Genomic DNA, 13604 nt, shown 5'->3' with positions numbered 1-13604 from the left:
TACCATAACATTTAATTATGTTTTTTTGATAAATAAAACTTTGCCGTGTTGACCTCGGTCGACAATAAATAAATAAATAAACAAAACCCGAAGTTGGCCGAAGCTGAACTCTTCAGGCACTTTCGGTAATCGCTACAGGCCATAACTTTGTGTATATCTTAGGCTTACCTTCTGTTGTTTACAGTTGCTTTGTGTATCAAAATTAAAAGGCGGCAGTGGTCTAAAAAATAAAAATAAAAAAAAGAGTTATATAATGTAATTTAAGCTTCATCCCAATGAAAAATCTCGAAAATTTGTGGATTCTTTTACGTGCACCTATGTAAATATTTTAAGAGTTTGCTGTTTGGAATTGAACATATATAAATAATAACACAGTGAGTGTTGTGTAGGTTTTATTTAAATATTTTTAACATAATTTCAAAAAAAATTTTGTCCAAGCGCCCGACCCCCGCATGGTAGACTCTTTCTACTCTGTCCAACACTTCTTCCTGAACCATCCCACTGTTTCCTGTAACCAACCAGCGTGAAATTAATGCATGACATTTTGCATCCCGCATGTAAGTACCCAGTCTATGCTGGTTTTACCTGACCCCAACTTATCTAGTTTTTAGTCTAGAGTTAGAAGTGAGGGGAGTTAGTCATGGTGCCAATTGCTGCCATGGCTGTACAATCCTCTCCTAGCACATGATGCATGTTACCCTTCCTGCATGGCTTAAACCCAGCATGAGTAAAGTTTATAGGCTTCGGCCTGAGACACACTTAGTCTTCTCCCTAACCCAGACCCCTCCCAAATACACATAGTTTTTTAGTTATGTTAGGGAAAAAAAATCTACACTAATGATTTCTATTATTTATAATTGTACAGTAAATTTATCTGTCTTTTGTTCATTAAGACAGCTCATTTTTGAAATGCATCTATATTAATTTAGGACTTAACTTTAGCCTTTCTTTTGACAAGCAGCCATGATAACCTAGCTTTTATTTCTCAAAGAGGAAAGGACTCAAGGAAGAGGCTTCAGAAATTGGGTGAGTTTGGGGGGGGGGGGGGGGGGGAACTCCTTGCCACCGGGCAGAAGCAAGTGTAACAATCAATCAATCAATCAATCAAAAATTAATATTCAGTACAATGGTATTTGAAACATGATGTAATAAGCTTTTCTATACTAAGAATAAATTCAGACGTGCGTTACTGCTTAAAAATTTGGGTAAATATGTACAGTCGCGGTAGATGCCAAAAAAAATGCTAAAAATCCGAAAACACTTTTATTCTGTGCTCTTTCACTTCCTCTTTTCAAATCAACCGGCGGAGATAAGAAATTTCAACTACTTTCGGAGATATCGAATTTTTTAATTTTCATCACAATACCTGCGTATTCATGCGGAAAAAAATGCTAACAATCCGAAAATACTTTTATTCTATGCTCTTTCACATCCTCTTTTCAAATCAACCGGCGGAGATAAGAAATTCCAAATACTTTATGAGATATCGAATTTTTTAATTTAGCAATACAACGCCCGTTTAACCCTTCGAACGTCGCCATTTTTTATTTTGACGTGTGTTAGTGAATGCGTAATAAATAAAATGGTCGATTAGGTCAGGTCAGTTACATTATAAATACTTTCAAACTAAGCGGACATTAAAAATAATGTGAATTTAATTTAATGGTTCTTTAGTTTTAAATTATTTATAATGTAACTGACCTGACCTAACAAAACCCGGACAAATGATGAACATTAACAACTCACGTAATTTTTTTTTACTTATTACTTGCGCAACAATATCCAAATAAAAAAATAATACTTTAAAATTAGAAACGTTAAAAACTCACCTAAGTCGGAGGCGGGTACATTTCCTTTGCCACTATAAGGAAATGATGTAGTCGTTCACGGCAGAAGTTGACCGATTAATTAAACATCGTATTGAACAATAAATGAATAAATAATCACGTATTGGTTCATTTGAATACTGACCAATCACGGAATAAATAATCACCTATTGGTTCATTTGAATACTGGCCAATCACGGAACAGTCACGTGACAAAATTGTCCAATAAGAAACATGATACTCGTAAACAAGAAACCTTATTATCTATGACAAGATTCAATGGTGATCGCCGCATACTACGCAGGTATTGTGATGAAAATTAAAAAATTCGATATCTCCTAAAGTATTTGGAATTTCTTACCTCCGCCGGTTGATTTGAAAAGAGAAAGTGAAAGAGCACAGAATAAAAGTATTTTCATATTTTTAGCATTTTTTTTGGCATCTACCGCGACTCTACATATGATGAAATTTAAAAATTCGATATCTCCTAAAGTATTTGGAATTTCTTACCTCCGCTGGTTGATTTGAAAAGAGGAAGTGAAAGGGCACAGAATAAAAGTATTTTCAGATTTTTAGCATTTTTTTTGGCATCTACCGCGACTGTACATATTTACCAAAATTTGCATCCGTAATACATTCTTATTTCTTTTTCAAATAAATCACTACATATATATATCCCGCTAGAAAATGGGAAACACTCTACTGAAATGAAAACAATACAAACACTAAACTCGAGCAAACTATGAATGCAGGTAGAGCAGTAAAGTGATGAGGTGGCCATGGTCAACAGCCGGAATCCACCAGAAATCTGAATATGAGCAGCTAAATTTTTCCTGAATTACAGAATGTGCCAAACCATGGGATGTTGGATTAAAGTCTTTCATATTATTGTATATAAGAAAAAAACGAGCATGCATAACTCTGAATACATGATAGAAGTGACACTTCTTTGGCATTTCAAACCTCAACTTGTAAGTAGATTGTAAGGGGTAAAATGACAGAGAGAGAGAGAGAGAGAGAGAGAGAATGATGATAATTAAAAAAAAACTCATAGTATTAATAGAATTTAAGAAAAGTATTAAAAAGATCAAAATAAAAATATAGCCTAAATATCAGTTGAATATTTGAATTTATTTCCTTAATATTTACTCTAATGTTAATATTATAGCTCTATGGTAGATAAAATATGAGAGATACATAGTATATTGTTTAAAATATTTTAAACGTAGCTAAACTAACCTGATAGTTTTTACAAATCTATAGTGTTTTAAGTGTCACTAACCTAACATAACCTAACCAAATAAATAAAATAAACTGTTAATTATTATTGGTAAAATACTTAAAACATTGAAATACCATTTTACACAATGATTAGAAAAAGATAAAACAGTGCAGGTGTTTTTTTGCTTTGATTTATTTTTCAAGTATTTAAGAATCATAAACCTTTTTGTTTGTATTATATATTTGATTAAAATAAAACCCATGAATTAACAAAATGAATACTTCAAAATAACTGCTCAGAATATCAATAATTATTAATCAGTAATGATTAATTAACAGTAAATATTACTCACTGTTGAAATACACCATAAAGAAAAACTGTGGGGAACAAATCCCTGAACGAAATATGAAATTCATAACAGGTAATGCTATCTATGCTGGAAATGCTGGGCCTGTCTCAACAGCGCTTTCCATGCTGCTGGTAGAATAAGGATAAATGCGAGCGTTCTGCAAATATAAAATGCAAGGCATTCACAGCTGACAGCATAGGATAGCCTACATAAATATTCTACCTATTTTCTGAAACAAGCACATACTCGCACACACTCTTGTCTTATTCTTTTGTTCATATATCTCTCTTGATTGTATTTTTTTTTTGGGTGGGGGGATGAATCATCGCACAAAGAGGAGAACAAAAACGAGCCCAGCAACGTATATAACATAGTGCTCTTTTTATCTCTCTTTGGCCAAGTACCTATTCTCTGTCCTTTTTGCATCAGAAACGTTTCACAACAATTTTTCGTGAAAATGTATTAAAATTCGGCCTTGAAATTTTACTCTGGTCACACCCAAAGAAGTTGGTATTTTTTTACTTATTTTAATTTGAGTGGGTCTGCTAGAAATGAGTGCTTTTATTATTCTTGTGGGTTGTAAATGTTTGGTGGTATTATTTCCAGCTTGTTTGCCCCAGGCGATGTGGCTCTCGAGCTGTTGGCTGAATCGCCTGTCGTCCGCGCTGACGAAGCAAGGCTCGTCCCTGCGGGGGTTCCAGCTCCACACCAGCTCGCAGAAGTGGGGGCAGAGCCCGGGAGGCAGTGCGAAGAAAGGGGCTCGCTCCACGGTGTACTACGTTGCGGCCACGGCCGTGCTGACGGTCGGGCTCAGCTACGCTGCGGTCCCCCTCTACAGCATCTTCTGCCAGGTGCTCTTTGCCGGTCCGCCTTACGTTACTGCGCTTTCCAACGTAGCATGTTGGGGTCGTCATCTGTTTTCGAACTCACCATCACCCAGCATTGGCACTGCACACAATGCATGCGACATCTGTGCAGATAAAATTATTTTCAAAAATGTTATTACTTTTGATTAAGTGTCCAAAATATCGTGTTAACTTACTTTTACATTTTCCTGTAAACAATGACAAAAAAATTATAAAAAGAGATAACATTTAACAATTTTATTTTTAAGCCAATTTAGTTTTCAAAACATGGGGAAGATGTTATTGTTTTTTTATTAGTATTCTTTAAAATAGTGTGTAACTCAAAAAATATGGCACTAAAATACATTCTTCATGTTGCTTATTTAATTAAAATAATGCTATTTTGACCGATATATAATCCTATTTTACAATAAATTGTTTGTAATAATCATGAATACGACAGAACCTGAATGTTTGGGAACAAAAATAAATTGCCAAGTGTTTGTGTGTGTGAAAATTGTAGAAATATCAGGAATGTAAAACTTAGTTACCATTACAAGATGCAAGCTTTTGAAAAAATTATAACTAATAATTCCTAATCTATTTAGATTATACTTAATGGTTCGTACTTCATGCTGAATAAATTACATTCATTGAATTTAATGTATTAATTTAAGGAGCTACAATTTTGTAATTTGAGTTAAGTTTTTGTTTTAATGCTGATGAATTTCATGATTTTAGATGTATTCAGTGATTTATGTTGTATGAACTTTCATTTCAGTTAGACACCTGCGAGTACTCGAAATTCGAGTTTCGAGTCGAGTTTTTTAGTAATACTCGAACTCGAGCTCGTGGCTTTTCAACAACTCGAAATTCGAGCGAGCTTTTCTTGCACTCTACCTATAGAAAAAAAAAGACTCTCATTATAAGGGAATAAAAGTCTTACAACACTATTATCCTTTACTTTATAATGTAACATGATCGACCGTATACATGAACACATCATTTTTACGTACCCGGGATTTACGAATTTCCGTGATGAATTTTTTTTACTTCTATAATTTTCCGCATAGTTTTAATGTATCACTTTCCTGCTTTATGCGGAAGTATTTCCCACTTTATGCGGAAACATTTCCCGCATTTTACTGTAAAAAGCGTTTAAATTGTCCGGGGTCTCATCATTTACGCCATAAAATGTGTGATATAAAGTCCCGTTTAAAATTTTTATGAAAGTTCCTGCCAGTAATGGCGCACGTAAATATAAATATGAAGAAAAGACAAATGAACAACAACTTACGAAGAAATATGGATGATGTACCATAACTACAGTACAATTCCAATAGTTATCTTAAGATAATTACCATAAAAAGAACTAAAGATTCTTTGTGGATACCATAACTACTGCAGAAGCATGATAGTTACCACATTTGCACTATAGTTGCCGTAATAACCGAGATGTGTATTTACCGTGATGGTAATGTATTTATTTAGGACATATTAAAAAAAAAGGATGTTAAATCTTGATATGTACGGTTGGCACATGTTGCTAAGAAATAATGCGATCTGAAAGAATGCAGTACTACTACGAAAAGTGAAAAGGGTACTCGTGGATTTTTAGGTTATGGCAGTCTCTTTCGTTTTTCAGTAATATCGGCCGAAAATTAACAAGAGTATTGGAAGTTGGCAGAAATGCCGATTCAACTAAATATTGGCAAAATCGGCTTCTTCAGTACAGCTCTACATTTGATGACATGAGTAAACATATTTCAGACTACAGGACATTGAAAAAGACTTTAATTTCCATGTAGGTTTATTGCGCGTAAGTTTTTTTTGCAAGTGTAAATTGAATTAAGTAAAATGCTTCTATTTTTATTACTTTAAATTGATTAAACTTAATGACAAGTTACAGATATTTGACACTAATTTTGAGGTTAAACAATTTGGTAAATATGTAGAGTAACGGTATATGCGAAAAAAAAATGCTAAAAAACCGAAAATACTTTTATTCTATGCTCTTTCACTTCCTCTTTTCAAATCAACCGGCGGAGATAAGAAATTCCAAATACTTTAGGAGATATAGAATTTTTTAATTTTGCAATACAACACCTGTACAACTATTAGACCGACGCAATTTTTGTTATTTTGCCGTGTGTTCGTGAATGCGTAATAAATAAAATGGTCGATTAGGTCAGGTCAGTTACATTATTAATACTTTCAAACTAAGCGGACATAAAAAATAATGTGAATTAATTTCAATGGTTCGTCTTCTTTAGTTTTAAAGTATTTATAATGTAACTGACCTGACCTAACAAACCCGGACAATATCCAAATAAAAAATAAGACTTTAAAATTAGAAACGTTAAAAACCCACCTAAGTTGGAGGCGGGTACATTTCCTTTGCCATTAGAAGGAAATGATGTAGTCGTTCACCTACGTCGCGATACCTCCGACGGATTAATAAATAAATAAATAATCACGTATTGGTTCATTTGAATACTGGCCAATCACGGAACTGTCACGTGACAAAATTATCCAATAAGAAACATAATAGATACTCGTAAACCAGAAACAATGGTGATCGCCGCATGAATACCCAGGTATTGTGATGAAAATTAAAAAATTCGATATTCCTAAAGTATTTGGAATTTCTTATCTCCGCCGGTTGATTTGAAAAGAGGAAGTGAAAGAGCATAGAATAAAAGTATTTTCGGAATTTTAGCATTTTTTTTCCGCATATACCGCGACTCTACATATTTACCAACAATTTTACTAAAGCATTCCAGCCACACAGGTTGCCAGCGAGAGATGCTTCTCATCTGCTGTAAACACCATCTCCAATCGTAGAGCTAATTTAACTCCTGAACGTGCAGAACAAATTATTTTTCTGCATGATAGATTGAAGAACAGAATTTAATACTCTATGACAATCTCTCTCAGAATTTTTGTGCCGAAAAGTGGAAATGTTGAAACAATGTGAATGTACTTTTCAAACAACATGATTTTTGGTGCTCAGTTAGTTGAAGCTCAGTAAGGACTCCAGAAAAATTGACAAGGATGAAATTATTCCAAAGTTATGTTACATTTACACAAACATATACGTACTTGTAAACTGTGGTTATGTTAGTTGGATGATATCAGTTACTAATGAACCAATGGAAACAGGTTAGATTCAATGGAAAACATGTTTTTTTTCCTAGCAGTGCAAATTATAAAAGCACTCTGTAAATAGTTACCCAAAATTAATAAGCCCACTTCATTTTAATACTTTATTCAAACATTATACCTACTAAGTTTAAGGTAAAAATAATTTCCCAAAAGTGTAACTGTATCACAAAAGCTCAAGCTTCGAGAACTTTCAAGTAGGCTCGCTCGAGCTTGGCTCAAAGTAAAATTCTTAGGCTCGCAGACCTCTAATGTAGGTCTATCTATTTAGTAGGCTAACAATGATAATGGTTTCTTTTTTTATTTCCATATTTTTCTCAAAAGTTCTCACATTTTATTACTCCATCACAGTAAATTTATTTATGTGCAATAAACTGAAGAAAAAAAACTCGAACTCGACTCGATACTCGCGAGTATTTTAGCAAACTCGCTCGAGCTCGACTCGAAGTGAAAATCTTCTGCTCGCAGAAGCCTAATTTCAGTGTTATATTGTAACTGGCCTATTTTTCAGTGTTATTTTGGTTTTATTTCAATTCACCATGTAATATTGTCATTAATCATTGAATATGTTTAAGATAAGGTATGACGTTTCATATAATAAAAACTGTTCAAAAAACTCATGGATACAACTAAGGTGTGAATAATCTAAATGGTCTAATTTGATTACAGATTACCTGCCTCATATTGGAGGAAATCAAATATGAGAACATTAGACTGCTATAAATTTAGAAACATTTTTTGGGAGAAGTTGGGAGTCATGTATTATGATCTACACATTTATTTTATTTGTTTATGTTAAACTTATCATTAACAATTAGATTAATGCTTGTAGACAATCCACAACTTATTCCCGCATTTTTCTGGAGTGATTTTGAGAAACTGTTATCTAAGTGGCTGAACTGGAATTCACACCCAGAACATTTTACACTATACCACCTCGTTTGGTGGACATTTTGAAAATGTACCTATGTTCTGGTTGTAACCCAAGTCTCGCAAAAAAATTAAGGATGTTCCTCAGATCCAGCGGCGTCATTGCAGATTAAATTGACGGCGTCCAGTCACGAATTTATGCTGGATTAGGCCAAATTATTTAGCGCGCAGCTGCTGAAAGGTTAGTGCTCGCAACGCAATAATAAGATACAGTGCTGGTTCTTCCTGTTCAGGCTTGGACTGGACCAATGGCCGGAAGTCCAGTGCTTCCTCGAGTACATGACTTTGTGAGCCCTTGGGTCAGGTTTTTGGAAAAAAATACATACTACTCAATATTTGAATAGCAAAGTTAAAGGGAGATGTGAATCACGTAAAACGAAGTTACACACGAGACAGTTTGAAGAATATGTAAGAATTAATAGAATTATTAAAAAAAAAAAAAATATTTTATGGCTCAAGTTTTTCATGTAAACTTAATGATTTTGTTGTGTTGTGCACTTGTTTCGGGGTAATGAAGTTGATTGGTTTCATTATGGTAGTTTTACGCGTTCTGTATGAAAACTCGAGGCTTGTGTCCTTCTAGGGAGCCCCGGTCCAACCCTGGTCCTGTGTTTCTCCCTGCAGGCGTACAGCTATGGGGGCACTACGAGTGTGGGGCACGACGCCGACAAAGTGGAGTCGATGACCAAGAGGAAGGACAGGCTCATCACCGTCAGGTTCAACGCCGACCGGTCCGCCAGCATGCGCTGGAACTTCAAGCCCATGCAGACGGAGATAAAGGTGAAGCTTCCCCAGGCCTTGGATCGTTGCCGAATCAAGGGAGGCGTGGATGGATGTAACTGGTGTGTGCAGTTTAGAAAATGCTCAACAATTTACAAAAATTTCATGAAATTGGGATATGGAAATCATATATTTGTGACGGGACATTATTTGTAGGAAAATTTTCAAATGCAATGAGGTAGATGCTGTTAGAAAAATATTTTTCCTGCCGTCTTCCCTTTGAAATTCAGAGCAGAAAATAAGTTGTGATAACATGTATGTTTAGAATTTTACCTATTATGCTTGTTAGTATACCTGAGACAGTATTCATAACTGGTAAATGGTTGGCAAATATGCGTTGCAACTAGCATGTAATTGTTATGCAAACTGTAGCGATATGCATCTAATGTAGGTATTTGAGTACTTAACCACCACTGCAGTTAAGTTAGTAAACTGATATTTCTGAAATGGGCGCCAGATAGACTGGACTGAACTGTTAATTATCATACAAAGAACCAAAGGTAACTTTCACCATTTACTAAGAATTATTCCATCAACATCTTAATCTACATATTCAATCTTTATAATCAATTTAATGATTTCACAACCCTTTTTGAGTCAATAGTTACGTTGAAGGTATCCACGATGGTTTCAAATGGTTGCGCAGACTAAATCAGTTGTGAGAAACTATTTATATTTAGTACAATTCATCCGGTAAGATCAAACTGATATTAAAATAACTACATGTATAGTAGAATGAGTCGATAAAATGATGATAAATTGTTCAAAACTAGTCTCAGCGTGGGTAGAGGTAGAACTCTGGATTTCATAAAAGTACATTTAAAATAAGTCAATAGTGAAAAATCCAATTACTGTTTAGCCAAGGAACAACAACCATTGCAAATCAGATACCAACTAAGTATATAATTTTTTTGAATTTGAATTTGGATCCTCAATCTACATCAGTTAACGTGATTTAACCACCACCAAGTTAAGTACACAAGTATACTATCAATGTGGAACAGTAACGAGTTATTTGGTAAATCAATGTTAACGTGATAGTTTTTCATGCAATATCACTTTCTTACATGGGAAACAAAATTTGACTTCCTGGATAAATCCTTGTGACTGAATAGTCTTGTAGACCGTGATGATGGGGTAGACAGCGACTAGTACAGGAACCCTCATTCGTCCGCATAGTGGACCATAAGTTGAACTCTGCCTGTAGATCTTGTTGACTCTCGAACTCATGCACTGCATCCAGGAACTCCCATACACGTAGAGGTTATGTGGCCAGAACTTCTTCGACATTACAAAATAGCTTCTGGTAAATGTTCTTCGAATTGTACCTCCTACGATTTCCGACTTCATAACTATAGAGTTTCTTCTAAGCCATTTTGGTGTGGTATATTTTCCACCAATTGCAAGAACAAACAAATATTCTAAACATTTGCAGTAAATCCATTGGTAGACGTTATCTTTATATTCTTCTGGAATGTAAGTTAGATAAATATGATAAATCTTTTTTGTTAATTCCATCTAAAATATATATTGCTATATCTTCAATATTGCGTTGCAATTCTGAAACCAATATTAATATTTTCAATGATGTTTTAGTCCACAATCTAAATTGTCGAACATTTACATGCTGTAGCTTTCACGTTTTAATGTTTCATTTGAATGTTTGGTTGTTGATTCTGCTGGATAACGAAAGTATGCACATCACATAAAGCAGTTGATCGTCTACATGCAAACTTCCTTTGATATGCTGACCAATCATAGTTCTCATTAGTTTAGTATGAATTTGAAAATTTTACATATAAATTGCAAAATTAACAAGTTTTTTTACACAACTTATCCATCTGGTTACATACAAAATAAAACCAAAATTTTGTGGTTTAGTTTCTGATACAACGCTTGAAGAATCCAAATTACTTGTTTTTCAATAATGACACAAATGAAACGAGACTTCTTATTGGTTGCCAATTAAAATCATTCAAGCAAAGATAAACATGCATTTAAGGTAAGCCATAATGAATTGATCATCTAGCGAAACATAAAGAGGATAAATACTTAAAAAACAAAATAAAACATAGTAATTTTGAAAACATAAATTAGGTATAGTTCAGTGATTAAAGTGTTTCAACCTTCACACTATTGCTGTGTATTCTGTGTTGGGTATGCCAAGCAAGTTTTTTTTTTAAATCATTTGAAATAACATTTTGTTTTATTTAAGTTGGAGGTACTATTAAATAGCAATGCATCTCTGCAGTAGCTGTGGAGGCATTTCAACAGTACGTGAGCTGGAAATGCTTGTTGCTTGCAGGTGACCCCAGGAGAGACGGCGCTGGCGTTCTACACAGCAGAGAATCCGACGGACCTGCCGGTCATAGGCATCAGCACGTACAACGTAATTCCCTTTGAGGCGGGCCAGTACTTCAACAAGATACAGTGCTTTTGCTTCGAAGAGCAGCTCCTGAACCCAGCAGAGCAGGTATCGTCGTGAACGGGTGATTTGGCGTCTAGCGTCTCATCAGGGTCATTAGTAAGCCTGTGCAAAGCTTCGACAATGGATGCATATTTCTTCATTTTTACATTTTAAAAATTACTTTGTCTTAAAAAATATATATTTTATGCAAAATGTATACGAATTGGAAGTTCAGTAAAAGTGTATTTATTTTAAGTAAATAGTTTTAAATGTGAATATAATTTGTTGCAGTCCAATGTGACACCCAGTACAGAATAGGAACTTATTTTCTGTTCGGCAGTCGTCACATTGACCTTGTTTATTCTTATTGGCTGTGGTAAATTTCTGTCATGGTCATTCGAGTTAATGTGATTCCAGCGTATTACTCATGTCAGATTTTTCATTCCTCTTAGTTTTTTGTTAAGTGGACTGTTTTCCAACCAGATACGTAATTGGTCACTGGGTTGGTTAGGTTAACTGGCCAAACGTTTTTAATTGGTGGTGAAGAATTAGGGATGGAGGGACCAGGTGAGGGTCCCAGGAAAGCTACTGTATAATATTCATTAACCTACCTGCTTCAAGTCTCTTAAATCTCCGTTATAAAAATAGATTGACTCATTCTTTTGTGTAGTGAGACTAGGCTTGGAAAGGTTTTTGGCATATTATCTTCATGAAATGCTGATGGAAGAAAGGGACATCACGGCATGGGACGTACTGTAAACATTTTTGCGTGGTTCATTTTTGTACTTCCATGTGTTTATGATGCAGTAGTAAAATTTGTGTTCATTGAGATTTTTTTTTACACTGGGAACACCACATAACCATTGCTGCTAATGTAAAAGGCTAAATTTTAACTAAAATCTGAGATCCTTGTAATTGTAGAGCTGTGAAAAAAAATTTTTTTATTGATTATAGTATAAAAAAATCTCAAAAAGCACATACTATTTTGGTAATGAACTTGTTTGTAATTGTAGCCTACTTTTAAATTTGCTTTTAAAGTTTTTTTTTGTGTCAGTGAGTTATTGTGGGTTTTTTTTTGTGTCATTGCAGGTAGATATGCCAGTGTTCTTTTACATCGATCCTGAATTTGCAGAGGATCCAAAGATGGAGTCAGTGGATGACATCATGCTCTCGTACACTTTCTTTGAGGCGAAGGAAGGGTTGAAGCTGCCGGTCCCTTCGTTTGCGAGACACTGAGTGTTTGCTCCACCAACTGTTTGTACATAGTTCCTTACGACGTGATTAAAACTAATAGTTTCTAAATATTTTGTATGGTTTTACTCTGGTTATCTAGTGCTTGTTCATGAAATTTCTGTCCAACAGAACATTTTGGTGTAACTTTTTTTTTTTTTTTTTTTATTTGGAAAGAAGAGTTTAGCATCATCATTAGGGATGGGTCAGTCAAATTCTCAGATACCATCAAATATTTAGTATTCGAAGGATTCAAAATTTGAGGGGAAAAAATTTGAAGAAAAAATCAAAGGAAATTAAGGTTTTTAAAAAAAAAAAAAAAAAAAAAAAAAAAAAAAAAAAATCAACAGTGATAACCTCAGAAATTTACTAGATCAATATTTTTCTTCATACCTATCCTTCTACTTTTCCCCAAGATATTGTAATGTAACATGTAATGATATAAATAAAATTACAGAATGTATTGGTCCTGGAAACGTAGTTTGTGAAAAACATTTAAAGGGTCGAATGTGTCAACACCATGAATAAAATTTTTATTTCTTGTGCATTATTTTATTTTTGACCCTTGGTATCTAGATTTGGATTCGAGGATATAAATATTTGAGGTACTCTTTGGGATTCAAATTCAAGATTGGGATTTGAGAAAATTGATATTTGGCCCATCCACTAATTATAACCATGTACAAAGTGCACATTTGTTTCCAAATGCATACACACACATGCTCACGCACAGTGCATGGGTTACCTGCTATAATGTTTGTTTGACTGGCACGCAGACTTTCCAATCATGAGTCCAATGCGACTCGTTCACAGGAGCTAGTCTGACACAGTGAAGAAGCCACAGACTTTGGTT

The 13604-nt window shown here is 34.4% G+C and overlaps 1 protein-coding gene across 5 annotated transcripts; it reads left to right on the top strand.

The window, feature by feature from the left end:
- The first annotated feature begins 149 nt into the window (after positions 1 to 149).
- Positions 150 to 12825, top strand: LOC134534043 (cytochrome c oxidase assembly protein COX11, mitochondrial). 5 transcript variants are annotated; one of them, XM_063372005.1, is made up of 5 exons: positions 150 to 374; positions 4018 to 4248; positions 8959 to 9114; positions 11420 to 11587; positions 12611 to 12825. In XM_063372005.1, exons 2-5 carry the CDS (start codon positions 4021 to 4023, stop codon positions 12755 to 12757), a joined length of 699 nt encoding a protein of 232 aa, XP_063228075.1. In that variant the 5' UTR covers positions 150 to 374; positions 4018 to 4020; the 3' UTR covers positions 12758 to 12825. The 5 variants fall into 5 exon arrangements, with proteins under 5 accessions (XP_063228075.1, XP_063228074.1, XP_063228072.1 ...); XM_063372004.1 differs by having other exon boundaries at positions 4004 to 4248; XM_063372002.1 differs by having other exon boundaries at positions 179 to 319; positions 4004 to 4248.
- The last annotated feature ends 779 nt before the right edge of the window (positions 12826 to 13604 follow it).

The sequence above is a fragment of the Bacillus rossius genome, chromosome 7, assembly GCF_032445375.1.
Source record: "Bacillus rossius redtenbacheri isolate Brsri chromosome 7, Brsri_v3, whole genome shotgun sequence".
NCBI classification, from domain to species: Eukaryota; Metazoa; Arthropoda; class Insecta; order Phasmatodea; family Bacillidae; genus Bacillus; species Bacillus rossius.
This window is presented reverse-complemented; position numbering and strand designations above follow the sequence as displayed.